This window comes from Thermobia domestica, chromosome 8 (genome assembly GCF_964235325.1).
Source record: "Thermobia domestica chromosome 8, izTheDome1.hap1.1, whole genome shotgun sequence".
Lineage (NCBI taxonomy): Eukaryota > Metazoa > Arthropoda > Insecta > Zygentoma > Lepismatidae > Thermobia > Thermobia domestica.
In genome coordinates this window covers 33,016,463-33,034,106 of record NC_137461.1, presented here as the reverse complement: position 1 = coordinate 33,034,106, position 17,644 = coordinate 33,016,463, and the positions used below count along the sequence as shown (strand labels likewise).

The following is a 17,644-nucleotide window of genomic DNA, read 5'->3' as shown; positions in this document are numbered from 1 at the left end:
ATATAAAACTCATTCGGTCTTGATACAATAATACGTTTATTTTCTTTAACTTTTTCCGTAATCCTCTGTGCTTGGGATTAAAATAAACGATCAATTTAGTCCCCTTATGTAGTAAGAATAAACCCGCTCAGCCCCGATTAAAACATATTCCACAAAAGTTTCGTAAAGAAAAAAAGAAAAAAAAATTGTTTTGAGGGAATATGGTACATATTTCCCTTGCGGTTCGCAATAATATTTTCCTAAGAGTGTTGAAGGACGATAAGTAATGAACAAAGAATGTATTTACTTACACTCTCCTGATTTTGGAAAAGGAATTTTATGATAACTTTTTGTAAAATGTATTCCGTTCTGACACACTATGCTAAGTTTCACATCATTGTAAAGTGAGTTAAAGTACATTGGAAGTAGCATTGTGTAATAGAACAAAATTCGTATTCAACAGAGTGTGACAATGTACCTTAAGGTAATGCAGGTAGGAAATTAATGACTTCAGTTCTGATGGTAGATGTATAGATAATTTTTTCCATGCTGTTGTTTGGCTTTTGCGTTTTGTGACTTTGGCAACGCTGCACAGACTGACGTTCATCAAGTTTGAATAGCTTAAATCTTAGACTACTACAAAAGAACAGGATATAGTATCAATAAGACGTTGGATGAAACCAGGTATTATTATTATTATTATTATTATTATTATTGTTATTTTTTTGCTACATATTAGAAAAATAATGCTGGGAAACATACATTTCAAATGCATTAAATGAAACTTGACACATATTTTTAAAATGATATAATAAATGAAGATGTAAATTTATTTTTTGTAATAAAAGGACGTAATTCAATTATACATTTCATAAAATAGGGATACCTTTATGGCATTTGTTATAGTCTTACAAATGCAACATTTCAATAAAGATATAGATTTAAGTAGAAAATTGGAAATATATATTTTTGTTAATTCGAACTACCTAGGTAATAGAAGATGTGCATTAAAATGTTTTATAGATCTAATTATTACATCAGTACATATTGAAATACACATAATTTTTTAGAAGTTAGGGGTAATATTACCTCGCTTTGAAAGGTACTATAGAAATCAATTTACGTTTAAGGAATGTCTTAAATATAGTAAAAATGTCTGTGCAGATAAATAATATCAGGGCACTTTAAATTTTTTCACATTACCTTTTCGCCTTTAAAATATCTATTTGAGACAGTTCTTCTCTTACTGCATTTGCAAATAATTGCATAGAGATATATCTGAAGATTCATTTGCTCCGATTTTAAATAAAGCATTGGATTTTTTATAAATGACTTTAATAGTACATAGTACATGTATTTTTTGTTGAAATTCACAGACGTATTCATATAGTTTGAAGTCAACAGGAAGGAAGATCGCTCGCTTCATCATGATACAGCATCATGATTTGAAGCCCTTCCCGATAAACACCACGTTTACGAAGACACTTATGTGTCGGGTGGGGAGGATTGCGTGCTACAGTGAAATTTAGAGCTGTGTCGGTGGTAGTTCACTACCAGAAGAGCCACCCCTACCGAATTGGTCTAAATGGAGTAGCCAGACGAAGAGTGTTCTGGGAGAAGGCAGCAGTTCTCCAGGAGCCAAGTTGGCGGAAATCATAGTGATTGGTATGGCAACTTGGACATTAGTCCCAAGCGTGATCAGAGTGACTTTAACGGCTGACATACTGCGGGGTGGAAGGCAACGGGAAACCACCACACTATTTTCCCTAGTTTGCTGGCAGCAAAAAGAGAACATATGAACAATGGTCTTTCGCAGGTCAAAATGTAGTTCCGGAGGTAAAATATCCCCCCATTCGGATCTCCGGGAGGAGGATGGCTTGGGAAGGACTATTGGACGAGCAAGTAATAATTGGGGGACGACAGACACAGAAAGAAAGACAAGGAAGAACAAAAGGTTTAGGATAGGGACATGGAACGTACGTACTATGTTACAGGGAGGAAAATTAGAAAATCTTAAAGAAGAAATGAAACAAAATAATTTAGATTTGGTAGGCGTTTGTGAAGTTAGATAGGAAGGTAACGGGGTATTGAACAGCGAAGGATATAGAATGTTTTACTCAGGTAATGAAAAGGGCGGTCATAATGGCGTAGGAATTATTCTTGGAAAGCGCTTAAAGGAGAAGGTAGTGAAAGTAGAATTTATTGATGATAGAGTTATGATGTTAAGACTTAAAGGGGAAACGAAGGATTTAGTGGTTATACAGACATATGTACCGAGGACTTCGCATGCAACTGAAGAAGTAGAGGAAAATTATGAGAAAATAGAAGAAATTATAGATAGGGAGAAGAAGGGTGCATGGATAATTCTAATGGGAGATTTCAATGCAGTTGTGGGAGAAAAACAGGAAGGTAGTATCGTAGGCAAATATGGTTTAGGTGAAAGAAATGAAAGGGGAGAGGGACTGGTGAATTTCTGTAGACAGAATCCACTAGTAATTGGGAACACTTGGTTCAATCAGTACAAGAGAAGAAGATATACATGGAAATTACCAATAGACGGCGGAAGATATCAGATAGACTCTGTTATGATTCAGGACAGGTATCGGAATAGTTTAAAGAAGCAGGATGTTGTCCCCCACAAACTTATTTCACTGGAGATCAAACCAGAGACTCCACGCACCAGAGGTAAGCGCTCTATTACTGAGCCATCGGGAGTCCCGAACAATGGATAATATCACTAGTTATTTATGAGTTTTCGCTTATTATTGTCTCTAACTTGACGATTTTCTTTTGCTGCATGAAGTAAGTGGACAGATGGAAAGGAGCTGTTTCCTTTATAGTTTTACAGAACTCCTGCACCTATGTTTTCACACCCATTCTTAAAACACTTTTGAGCGGTAGGGTAGCTTTGTGGTAGAAGATACAGCTTTAATGCAAAGGCATCTTGGTTCGATTCCTGACTATCTTAGTTTGTGTTGGACATAATAATGTTAATAAGGTTTCTTGAGGTTTCCTCATTTCTTCCCACGGTTTCATTTCATAAAATCCTTGAAAGGTTAAAGGTAAAATATAAAGGTGTAATTATTAAAAGTACAAATTCCTGAAACTTTCATTGTTAAATTCTCTTTTTCATTAATTTTGCGAACTTAACAGAATTTAACAAAAAAATTGGTTAGTTATCAAATATTCTCCCGTAGAAAAACTAAAGGTTCTCCAGACGTATCGGAACAACAAGCTAGTTCAGTCTTCATTAGTAAGGTAACAAGCATAGAAAAGGATAAGAGAAATATGGTATGGAAAAAGTAATACGTACCACCAATAAATATAACGTGATATATGGGTACTAGAAAACACGAGCAGAGTACAATAAGTGAAATAAAGAAACGTGTTGTCTATGCTAAGTCACTGTTGCCAGATTCAAAATACACACCGAAGTTAGCTAACCAGATTTTATCAATGTTACCAAATTCTAGATTTAATAAGTATTCTTAAATCAAAAGTTATTTAAATGTTATTTAAATAAAATAACTTTATCTAACCGGCTTTAAAAGTTATTTTGTTGTTGATACACTAAATGGTTCAGGCATTTATTGTGTTCAATGGGAATGTGACTCTTCATACATAGGTCAAACCAAACGCAATATTAACACCCGAACTAAAGAACACATTACACAGTGAAAAATGTCACAAGACGAGGGTATGTCGAGATTGTCACTTCACCTAAAACAACATTCAGATAATATGAAACAAGTTAATGTAGTAGCTTCAGGAAAAAAAAAGAAGAAGAAGAAGAAGGTTAAAGAATTATTCTTTATTCATAAATATAAACCGAATTCAAATCTGGATTTTGGCAACATAGACAAAATCTGGCTACCTAACTTTGATGTGTATTTTGGATCTGGCAACAGTAACGTAGCGCAAACACCATGCTTCTTTCAAACTCAACTTTTTTCTTTTTCCCACAGTGCTCTGCTCATTCTTTTCAGTAACCATTTCTTTTACGTTACATTCATTTAGTTTTATATATTCCTATTCCTATACCTTATTTCTCTTATCCATTTTTGAAGCATGGGTTCATCTCTGGTGCATGGGATTCTTGGTTCGATCTCAGCTCGCACCAAGTGAAATTTGTTTTGGACAAACACCGTGTCCGTTGGCTGTCTCGAGATTCTCCCATTTCCTGCCACTTTCTTCATTCCACCATTTCATTCATTTCTCAATATTCACCGTCCTTTTTAGCCTAGACGGCATAAACGTGGGACGTAAAACTTAAAGATTCCATTTCACTTTCTTATCCATTTTTACCCTTGTTAGCTTACCACTGAAAACGGAACTAGCTTGATGTTCCGATACGTCTGAAGAATAGTTTTCACACGAGAGGATGTATTGGTAAGTAACCAATTTTTTTGTTAAATTAGGTGAATGTTTTCAAAAATTAATACAAAAGAAAATTTCATAATGGAAGTTTCAGCATGACATGTTTATATTCTAGCTTTAAGCTTTTAACGAATTTATGGAATTAGACTGTAACTGAAAACCAGAGAACCCTAAGAAATTTGTAGATCTCTGTAGCTTAAACTGGCATAGCTAATACTAGAGGTAAGATGCGAGTTCCTTCATGGCTAAGCGGTTGGCGTACGCCTCTCTGGCGTGGAAGACCCGGGTTCGATTTCTGGAGGTATCTGATCTGGTTCGGATTCCACGCTTATTAGTAAGTTCCGTCTCATATAGCCTCGCTGCTGAAAGGGACGTTAAAGTGAAAATCAACTCACCAACTTGAAGTAAGATGGTTGAGTTCTATTTATCTTTCTCAAAGTTCATTTATACAAGATTTTTTTTTGTTTTTCTATCTCTGACCTTGAAGTTTCCAGTCTCTGACCTTGATGTCATTGTACATATTTTATCAACTACCACAAACATTGAGAAACGGTCCAAAGTAAAGTTGCATCTTTTTTGTCCATAGCTACTTATTTCATACGCACAGAAATCAATTATGCAAGTAATAACGTTAACACTCAATTATAGTATTATTATTCGAGCTGTCTGAAACCAGACTATACTAACCACATTTTCGTCGATTTTTGAGTTTAAACATGAAATCTTTTGAGTTATGTGTATTTGACGCCAAACTTTATGCCACGATGAACTAACTGTAGAAACCGATGCAACGATCACATGATACTTAAGTATCGGTACCTATTGCAGCAGCTCATATCAAGTTGTCGCTGTTTCAATAAAATCTATTTCGCACAGCACGAAAATGTCGGTAGTTTAGTCTGCCTTCTGACAGCTCAACTGGAAGTTGCAGAAAAAAATATAAATTTGCACAACTTACAAGACTCCGTTGTTATTTCTTCACTTGACTTGGGAACTGAAATATGAAAAAGATAATTTATTTATTAATTAACAAAACAATAAATATTAATAATAACAATATATATTCGCCGTTCCCGTTCAGCCGCGAAATTAGTACGCGAAAGTGTGCGTAGTAATTGAATTCATGTTGAATCTCATGAGAAAACAATGGGGAGTGCTAATTATTTGGAAATGTTTTATTCTAAGAGTTAGAAATATTGAAGTAACGTCGCTTGTACTAGAAATGACGTTCAAGGATACATATATTTTCGAAGACAGCAAGACCTGGGATTTGTGTTGGAAATCATTACATATTTACAAGGAAACGCAAAACTATGGAAGTAAAATGGATTTTAAGTATTACGATATGGCTTTGGGCTGCCTAGGGTGGGCGTAGTTTGAAAGATGTTATTTTGTACATATTTTGTTAAGATATTATATCTCGAAACAAGGCCTAGTGTTTCCTACAATAAATACTGATAATGCTATTTTAGAGACAGAGCGCAGTAGTTGAGAAATACCTATACCTATTGAATTATATAAAATTTGGGATGAAACACTTGGGCAGTTCAAAATTCTAGGCCTAAATTACTCGATAATTTCCTACCTTTATGGAACAATATAATATTTCTTTTCAATCGACAACACCATTATTAATCGTATAGTACATGGCCATAATCTCACTTATTAGTGAATACCTATTCCTGAACAGAGAAAGTGATTTCAAGTATTCTACATAAAGTGCATCAAAGTAAATTTAACTTAACGGTTTTCCCTGAAGTCCCTAAGAGTATTCCCAATGTTAATTTTAAAGTTCAAGAAATAAAGAATAACAAATAAGCAGTAAATAATAAATACATCGATATTTTTTCTTGTAAATCAACAATTCTTATTATCAGTAAATGTCAAATTTGTGAGCTATATGAAAGGTTTCTAAATAGCATATAAGTCCATTTTGTAGCATTTTGTAAGTTATCAAATGATCTCATTAAAAAAAATAAAAAAAATAAAAAAATAAAAATAAAACATTGTTTGCTACATTCAACTTAGTTCAGAAACTAATGAGTTGTGGGAAGTACAGTGAGAATCTTTGAAAATAAAAACTTAGTTAACAAAGGTTGCACATAAAATTAGTGGCAGTTTTCATACACGTCTTTTGTAAGAATTACATAAGTATATTGATAAGTCACTGAAATATGTTAATATATTAACTTAGGCTGTGATAGAATAATCACATACTATAACTTAAAATTAAATATGCTGACAATTGTTAATTTTTACGTTGGAGTGTGATTTGTGAAAAATAAACAAATTCACGTTTGCTTCATTCAGATCATTAAAAGTTTTTTTTTTTTTTTCCTTTTCGAAAGATAAATACAATTTACAACTTTCTTCTACATTTCAATGCAAGAATTAGTAGATAGAATGATTTGTTCATTTATCATCTTTATTTTAGATTGTATTCCATTGTATTTCATTATTCTTCTTTCTAATTTTTCTTAATTTATTTTCGTCATTTCGCAACTGACGCATGATACTACCATAAGTTTGCCAACAAGAAATATATTTCGTAAATTAGTAGATCAAAGAGTAAAGAGGTAAGCTTACTTCAGACTCAGTAGCAAGATATGTTAGTAAATGTTGTGTTATATGTTTAATCAACTAAACGCTTTACGAAATATTTAGTTAACAAAAACCTTTGCTTGGGAAATATTTCAAAACTTCTATATAATAGTAAATGTTTGAAGAAACGATTGATTACCAAAATATTGATGAATACTTGAGTTACTTGAGTTAAGTAACATATTAGCAAACATACAGTATTAACACATTTAAAATTATATATTATCAAAAGTTAGCGAATTACTTATCTATCAAAACATTTCTTAGAAACTATTTAAATATGTATATGTTACTAAAACATTTTTTAATATTTATTAAACCAATTCTTAGAATCGATATAAATATGTTACTATTAGTAAAATCATTCCGGAATGTTTTAGAAACAACAGGATGTCCCAGGAGGAAGGGGCAATACTTCGGAAAATAGTATTATGGGTCATTCTAAGCAAAAAAGTATATATGAACATGGGCCCTAATCTCAACACTTTGAGGGCTACAGGTTGTGAACCATTTTTGATTTTATATTGCATATAGTTCACCCTGTAGTTATTCTGCAGGGATAACACAGGGACAAATTTGAAAGATGTTGATATGGCCTGTCCAACGGTATCCAACAGTGGCAGTAATGTCTTTGGAAGTGAAATTACTGACGGATATTTGGGAATCAATATTGCCATCCAATTTCATTAAATAACCTTAACTTTCCCAAATTTCCCTCAATAGCTTCCCTTCCAAAGATATCACTGCCACGTGTTGCATACCGTTCAAAAAGAAATTCCATCACCTTTCAAATTCGCTATGTCTCACCTTTGTAGAGTAAATATGGGGTGATCAATGCACAACAAAATGTAAGAATGGTTCACAACCTGCAACTCTTAAACCGTTGATATTAGGACCTATGTTCAAATGAACTTTTTGCATAGAATCACCCATATCACCATTTCCCAAAATATTGCCCCTTCCTCCTGGGACACCCTATATATATATATATATATATATATATATATATATATATATATATATAGTTAGACTGGTAAATAATTCTAAAATACTATACAGCGGGTTACAAAAGTTTATCATATATTTTGGGAATAAATTTCTCATATCAAAATAAGAAAAAAGTTCATATAGACCTGTGGTCAGAAGTGCATAGTTTCGAGGATATAGGACGCCGAAAACGTGAAATAAATGAACGTCAAAACGTTCATAGCTCCATCACTATGGCACCTATAGTAATCGGGTCAAGATATCACTAAGGAACTGGTATGTGAACTATTCAAATATCCATTTTTCAGAACCTCCGGTACTAGCACAATCATTTTTAGAGAGGTTGTTTGGGAGTACTTCATCACTCTTCACTTACCTCTCTAAAAATTGGTGTGTAAGTACTAGACTATTCTTAAACATGGATATTTGGATAGTTCACGCACCAGTTCCTCAGTGTTGTCTTGACCCAACTGCGATAGGTTCGTTGTAGTGGAGCTATTAACTTTTAAGCTTTACTTGTTTCACGTTTTCGCCACCCTATAACTTCTAAACTATGCTTTTTTTATAATAAAAACAGTTTATAAAAACATAAAGAAATTAGTCAGTCATACCTAAAGTGCAATCAGTGTCAATCGTAATTGTGTGATCTCATGTTATGTGTTAGCAAAAGTTTTTCTTTAAATTTATTCTTTGAGACAGAACTAAGGGCATATTGCATATTGTAATTCGCAATTTAGTAAATGTTTTGTTATACGTTTCATAAACTAAACTGTACGAAACATTTAATTCACTGAAACTTTTGCTTGGAAAATGTTTAAAAACTTCTATAATAGCAAACGTTATTAGAAAAATATGGGATATGTTCTCTTCAAATGTCTTAATGTGGTTTTCTAGTTATCAAGATGCCTAAATTTAGTATAATTACGAACTATTTATGTTATTGACATTTGAAACGTATTAACAACCTTAAAACCAAAAAAAATCTTGAAAGTCTCACAATTATATTTAACAGATTAATAATCAAAATCATAGAAGTAATTACATTTAATTGAAAAGTTACATAGTTAACGTAATTAGACAACAATGATGTAGAATAACTCTATTTGGTATTTTACAGTTTTATTAGTACAAACCTAGTCCAGTTAGGTAAGTAGATTAATCATATGTTACAAAATTATTGTGGGGGCATTGTACGATTTCACAAATATTATAGGAATAAGTTTTCACCGTATACAATTTATTTAAATTACAAAGTTACCAGATAAATCATTTTCTATATCTATATACAGGGTGTTACAAACATGTGTCACAGTATGTTGGAAAGAGATTCCTTACTTCAATGTAAGAAAAAAATTTACATGGCTTATGATCGGAAGTTCAGAGTTTCGTAGTTAGAGGGTGCTATAACGTGAAAAAATGAACTTTAAAAGTCCATAATTCCACTACTATAGGAACGATCGTAGTCGGGTCAAGATATCACTGAGGAACTAGTATGTGAACTATCCAAATATCCATGTTTCAGAACTTCCGGTACTTGCATACTCATTTTTAGGAAGGCTGTTCTGGAATACTTGATCACTCTCCACTTATCTCTCTAAAAAATTGATGTTTAAGTACTGGAGTATTCTTAAGCCTGAATATTTGGATAGTTCTCATACCAGTTTCTCAGTGATGTTTTGATCCGACTATGACAGGTCCGATAGTAGTGGAGCTATGAAGATTTAAATTTCACTTGTTTCACGTTTTCGACACCCTATAACTCTGAAACTATCTACTTTTGAGCACAGATCCATAAGAAATGTTTTCTTATTTTGATGTACAAAATATGTCCCCAAAATATTGACACATTTTGTAAAACCTATATATATATATATAATGATCAAAACATAATAAATATTTATATTACGACAATAGCACTCCACACCATACTAATGATAAAATGATTTTCTGCTATTTGTTTGCTTATATTATTAAATATATAGCAGTAGAACCTTTGGTGGTTTAAGAGAAATATCTTGGGGAAAGTGTCCAGCTTGTTCGTATATCAATTTAAGTTGATTATATGTTCAGTAAATGTATTGACCTTTTTCAAATCATATATATAATTTTAAGAGTAAATTCACATCCTATAGTTCAAACATTAGATTTTAATTCTTTATACAGAAAAATGTCTATTGACTCTTAGTGGACTTTTATAGAGTTTAATACCATTTGTCGCAATATAGTTAATATAGAACAATTAACAGTAACACAAATATTAAATACGCAATTTAAACACGTACAATGGAGTTTGATTTTGAGTATCTTTCTTCTTTCTGGCTAAATAACCAAGATATACCGTCTGTATTTTGTCAAATATGAATCAAATTATACAACTTATTATTTTTACACTTTTTTTTTGTAAGAAATAGCAACAATTGAAACAATAATATTTACTTAATGATAATGTGGGAGAGGTGTCAAAACAATATAATTAAAAATTCGAAATATCTAGACTGTGATTATACCGGCCAACATAATAACTTAAGCATCCGTCTTTGTTAACTAATAAATTACCAAAATTAATTTATTTTTGTTAAGGTGAAGGTGCGTTACTTGATAAAATGGAAATTCTGAAAACATTTCATGTTTTAGAAATAGTTGCTGTATTTACAAACCACATGAAGTTTTAATGTTTCTTGTACATTCTCTAATGTTATGAAAAACTATCTAATAAATTTGAGTTTTTTAACTTTCTTAATTAATTGTATTATATGATCATTACTACAAACTGCGTTGAATATATATAATTATATTTATAACTGTTTAATTTTCGGGCCTGTCCAGTTTGTCATAAGCAGCAGACTGTGTCACGTGATCAAGTCAAAAGTCACAAGGTACCTAATACTAAATTTTATTCCACTTCTCCCAGTAATCTTATGTTATTTATAAGTAGTAAATAATTAGTATAAGTAAAAAAAAGAATTTAATATCTAGTGTACTAGAACCTTTACATAAGTACATTTAAATATACCAAATGCATTGTAAGGTTCAAATATTACGGTTTAAAGATTGGTCATTCTTCTATCTTGATTTTAACTGTGAAATATAATGTACATGTCAATTGAAAGTCCAATAATTCTTGCACTTAATTTCTCTAAAACTGACAGTAAAAATAATAAAAAATTGCAGTCAGATTTCTACAAAGTTCTCAGATGTAAGATGCTATGTTTCCAAACAGAGTGTCGAAATTTACTTTCATAATAATATTTCTCTATACTTAAGGAAAGTATTAAGATACTAATAAATATTCAAGGAAAATATATTTTTAAAGTACTACACTTTGAAATATCCATAAACTTATAAATTTAGTACTAATATTTACTTAATAGGGTTGTTCAATTTGTGCAACAGTATAGAAATAAGAAATTCAGAAATTACAGCAATAATATTAATATCGTCCAAAATGAAAATGTTTATATATTTTGAAATGTTTCGTATATATATCACACTTTTTCGACAAAAGTGACACAAGTCAAAACATCTTAAGGTTCAAGCTCGTATCTCTCAGGAGAAAAGTGACAGAGCGCGAAATTCGTCATTTATAATAAGAACAAACCATTGTGATTATAAAATAACTTTAAAACAAATTATGAGTTATGCCACTTTTCCCACGAGGGATACAAGCTTGGACCTTAAGGGGTTTTTTACTTACGTCACTTTTGTCGAAAAGGTGCGATATACACAAAACAATTTAACAAATGTTATATGGGAAGAGTAATGTGTTTCAAATAATGTAGAGAAAATAAAAGAATCCCTGAAAATATGACATAAAAATATAACTTACTTTCAAATAATAATACTCCATATTAATAGAAATAAACATTTATAGGAAGCATACAAAAGTGATTTAGTGCAAAACATGGAAAGTTTGCATGTGCAATAACATACACGTGTGCTTTACAATAGCATAATGTGTATTCGTGTATATTACAATGTGTTCAGTTTAAACATAAAATTTTGCATTATTTTGTATAATACAATAGCATACAGTGCATTTGCGTATATCGCTAGATTTCATCAAATATTACTATGATGTGATATATCCAAGTAGGGTAACAAAAGTTTCGTCGTATTATCACCTAAAACAAAAGTGCAGATAACTTACTGTAAGATTTTGCCTCATAGTGTTGGTACAATAGTACGTAAGTCCGTATTTATCAACTCGTGGATTAGAACTGCATTGTGTGTGATAGAAAATTAGTTTTGTTATTATAATTCTCATATACTTACGTGGTCGAAGCTTTTTCTTTAAACGGGACTTTTTAGTTGTTCTTTCAAATAATTCATCAATGTTAGGTACTCCTAGTGGATACTCAGTCGTGGGTAATACTGTAACACCAAAGTCAATTATTTGAATATCATGTTACATTTTAAAGTGGTTACCTTGCCATCACGTCTTATTTCTCCAAGGAATCAACAACTGCATTATATAGCATTCCTTTCATATGAGGAAGGGAATGAATTTTTCATGAATTAACGACTACATATAGAAAAGTATCTTGTTGGTGGTATATAAGTAAAGTGTGAAAGTATATGGTATCGATATTGGTGTCCTCAAGTCAGATTTGGTACATTTAATGTAATAATGCAGATTAAAATGGAAATTTAGTGAATGTGCTAATACGTGTCAGCTGTTAACATTTTTAAAGGAGAAAATAATTTGAATAGCCTGAGTAAAATATGTCATGCATATCTGATGTAAAGCCGTAAATGTATGCATTCCTACAATATACAGGATGCTTCAAAACAATACCTACAATGTTTGGGAGGTGACTCCTCACACGAAGATAAGACAAAAAGTATGGACCAACCTGGGCGTGCAAATGTTTTCTATCGGAGTTATAGGCTGCCGAAAACATGAAAAAATGAACTTTAAAAGTCTATAACTCCAAAACTGTGGGACCTACCGTAGTTGGATCAAGACTTCACTTAAGACACTAATATGTGTGCTATCCAAAAATACAAGTTTCAAAATCCTAAGGTACTCACTCAGCAATTTTTATAGAGGAAGTTTGGTTGCGAGCATATAATTTGAAGTACTCACCAACTATCTCTATAAAATGGTTGCGGAAGTACCGCAGGATTGTGAAACTTGGATATTTGGATAGGACACATACTACTCCCTAAGTAAAGTCTTGACATGAGTACGGTAGGTCCTACAGTCTTGAAGCTATGGACCCTTAAAATTAATTTTTTCATGTTTTCGGCAGCCTATGACACCGAAAGGAAGCATTTGTCCACCCAGGTTGGTCTATATTTCTTCTTTCACCTTGGAATCGGGAATCACCTCCCAAACGTTGTCGGTGTTGTTATGAAACATCCTCTATATAAATATCCTTATGTGTGATGTACTGATACAGATTTTACACACTACTGGGTATATTTAACTGTTGTACTGAAATATCAGTATATACAAAGACTATACACACACACACACACACACACACACACATATATATATATATATATATATATATATATATATATATATATATATATATCTGGTGTATGTGTTAAACTAATTAACTTATTATTCGGCGCTCACATCTAGTAAGGAGTCACTCACAAGAGACAATTTTGAAATATTGATAATTTATCCAAAGAAAATTTATACCAATCTAGCAGAATTGGGATATGTGTATAAAATAATAAGAAAAATGTGTAACTTATTAAAATCATAAGTGAATGGATACTAGTTACGTTATTCATATAGAAATATAGTAAACTAATAAAAAAATAAGCTAAGATTGATAATAGTGGTATTGTGTTACAACTGAAGAGTTATACAACTGTAGCAGTAAATTAATTGCTAATGGAAAAAAAATCGATTCTAGAACTTACCAAATAAATAAAAGCTTTCTGACAAGAGTAGTATACTTATTCAAAACTAAAAGAATGTATAACATTTTCATACACTTACCGTTATCTTTCTCAGAGACTAAGTATTTTTCAGAGATTGATTCTACAGAGATTGAGTGTCGGAGAAGGGCAATGCTAGTTGTTGTAAATGTTACACAGTTTTTTAGTGTTGTAAATAAGTATATTGCTCTGGTCAAAGAGTTCTTATTTAAAATGGTGTAACTCTTTAAAACATGTTTTACGTTTTTCAAATGTTATCTTGATACTTGCTTTAACTATTCCTTTATTAAATAAAACATTTCTAATTTAACTGTCTGTTAGTTATATCAAGAATTTAATGAAGACATAGCTTCATTTCTCAAATATAAAGTTGTGCAACTGTATATGAATCATCGTTATAAACCCAAATTTATAATATATGTGAATGTAAAGCCAAATTGGTTTTAATGTCCACTTTAATGTAGTCTTAGCCTTTGCTTGGTGTTCCTTAGTTTCAAGTAAATTTAAAAAAAAGTAATGAAAGGGGTAGGATAGATCAGCTAACCACCTCAAGACAAGAATCAAAGAAGTTTACTACAAGTAAAGTGTGATATTTTAGTATAAGTCACTTCGGCAATTTTGTAAAGTATATAATACGTGGATACAAAGAAAATAGTGTCACAATAATTCAGGGGCGTCAATTCAGACTTCGCTTGAGGGGGGCAAGAGCACCACAGGCATAAGAAGACTTTCACGTTTTGTAGAAGTATATTAGTAGTCAATCGATTAAAGTATATGTATTACTCAAACTCTTGGGGGGGGCAATTGCCCCCTCCTGCCCTCCCTAAATGACGCCCCTGCAATAATTGTTCTATGTACGAAAACTAAATGACCAATTTTAGATTCCAACAAATAACTTGGTCCTTGGTCAAACGAAATAACGAACTTCATTGTATTAATGTCCAGCAATGAAACTATGCTGAAACTATTTACCGGTTCGGCAGTAAAACGTGATAACCCACAAAGGGTTGAAATCGAGAAAAACGGAAACGAAATTTTGTGATAATCTGTACTAAAAACACAATGAAAATATTACACACAAATACAAATTTATTAATTGTTGATATTTCCTCTTCAAAATCGACACTGCTACCGACATAATTCAGAGCACATTATTGTTGAAAACTCAGTCTTTTAGAAGTATAACCGTTCAAAATGTTGGTTATCATGTTTTATCTGAATGGAAATACACTGCACATTTCCTGAAATGAGTATTTAAACAGAATCATCGAGAAATTCATGTTCGTCGCTCTTGTCAGCTTCAAATTGTTTATAGAATTCAGCATAGAAGGAGCACCCATTGCCAAGGGCGCCGATCATGGGGAGGCCAGGGAGCCGGCATTTTATTTATGAGTATACAATATTTGGCATAATTTGAATTCAATTTGTCTTAAAATACTCATATATGCCTTCTACATCTGAAAGGGTCCCTCTAAAGTTACAGAGAAATCGGCGCTGTTACTAATTTCCAACAACCTTGCACGTCCTGAAATTTGCTTGCGTGGATTGGGCGTCGTAAACACGACAACGCACAAAGTCGTTTCTAGATAAATACCATGTATCTCACAAATATCACAAATATCTGTACATAGTCATGTATTTTAGCTTTTCCTTTGTTCATAACATTTGTTTCATCAACGCCACTCCTCTATCAACGACCCAGTATAACTTTCAGTTCGCACCCGTACGGTGTGCACGTAAAACCTGAAAACCAACAGACACAAGCACTCAGCTCAGATTTATTGTTTACAATATTCATAATCACTTATCTGGCTCTCAACATTCTTCTCAGATGAGCTACTTTAGTCGGAAATATAATTCGGAACAACGTCACTGTCGTCCTAAAGTCCATAATCAAAGAATGTGCTTCCAAGTCTTCTGAAACATCACTGGACGCAGTTTGCGACACAACACTTTCCGCCATCTTGACGTGGCTTATCAGGTTTTACTTGCAGGGTGATATAAGTTGCATGAATTAGCTCATGCATTTCGGCCAACTTCCGTCAACCGAATGAACTTCTTGTTCCATTCACCACCACCAGAATTTCATGCAGAGCAAGGATGTTTTTATTACTCAATTTCGACCGGAATGTGGGTTATCACGTTTTACTCCCGAGCCGCTCAATTATACAAGCTAATTCAGAGCACTTATGCAACCATGAAATACGTCTAACACATTTTAGTGCCTAATAAGCTTTGCATTCTTGTAAGAAGCAATGTAACTGAATAGAAAGTCCTTCTACAAGTTATATATAAATTCCAAGTTCATTAAATCACTTTTTTAAAAAAAAATACCTTGTATAAAAACTTAAAAATTACAATATGAACCGTATTATTGTGGAATATTTTAAAAAATAGATATATGAAGAAATATGTTATAGATGATTCACCAGGCTCTTCTACAACATACCGATATACTAGAAGAAAAGCTATTGTGAGAATATAATAAGTATGTTGTTACGACACTATAACAACTGACTTTTCAAATGCAACACTATAACTTTATGGATATCAAGACTATTGAAAATGTGAAGTATATATAAATAATGATTTCGTTCTACAAGAACTCAGCATATTTATATTATGAGACATGTGCTTTGATTTGGATAGTTTGTTCCTAATGTGGATGTTTGTTGTCAAGAAATTCATCAACACTCATTTTCATTCTCGATACTAAAAAGATAATAGTACTGAAGCATCAATATTCTCTTACTGATAATTACGTTTAATATGTTTCAATGAATAGTACTACAACATCAACGACAATCTCATACACCTATATACAATGGACTTTCATGATACCATACAACACAATATGATTATTTTCTGGCTGTAGTGTTTTTCAAAGTAACGAACAAGAATGTTATTGGTGTTGGAGCAGTAGAAACCTTTCTATGGAATACCGTAGTAACAGTAAGTGGAAGTATTAGATAAAGAGGTACGGTGTGATGATACGGGATAGTTTGATTTCTCAAATACAAGATAAGTTTATAGGTTTGTAAATTTATGGAGATCAAAAATATCGAAAAACCATGGTATACATGTTGGAAACATAGTATATGGATAATTTGACGACGTTCATAGTAGAAATAAAATTAAGCCCAAAAATGTTTAAAGAACATGAGTTGAAAGGATACCGATTTTATATTAGAAGCATTTGAAATGACAAAAGCTCTTGTAAAATGTCAAATATTTAAGGGAGGAAGAACCATATTGCTGTAGAGTTAAAGTGTACATACAAAGTCATGTGCGGTAAATGCAATGAGATATAGATGTGCACAAATTTTTCTTTAAAACGGTTGGAGAATCATAGAGAGAAAACACATAGCTCCTGGGCGGACTACGATAGCAATGCGTAAATAGATTACCAACAGTGCTTCGACGGTATCGAGATTTTGGAATGAAGTGTGGCATAGATTGTGGCTGTATGCAGCGACGGCTAAGTGAATATCAGCCTGGATATAGGTGCTACCTCATTCCTTGGTTTGCATCTTATACAACTGTACGTTCCTAAGCTTGGACGTAGTTCCAGCATAAACCTTTGATGGTTTATATCGTTCCCAGTGTGAGACGGGCCATTGGAAACGACAACTTTAAATTAAGAGCGATAATTTTAGCTCTGACACTTATAAATCACAGAAGATATCCTCTATGTCGTTAAAAAAGATCACAGTGTGCGATACAAGCAAGCAACCTAAACTCGTAATGTGAGTCATGTATATGTATTGTATGTTCTTCATCAAAATAACATTGACGATAA

At 32.4% G+C, this 17,644-nt stretch overlaps 1 protein-coding gene across 1 annotated transcript in view; it reads right to left on the bottom strand.

The window, feature by feature from the left end:
* Nucleotides 1-17,644, bottom strand: part of LOC145692079 (uncharacterized) — a 290,578-nt gene that overhangs the window by 45,601 nt on the left and 227,333 nt on the right. The window contains exon 15 of the mRNA XM_081767371.1: nt 5,315-5,350. Within this exon, the coding sequence (XP_081623497.1) occupies nt 5,315-5,350 (36 nt within the window). The remainder of the gene's footprint in view (nt 1-5,314; nt 5,351-17,644) is intronic.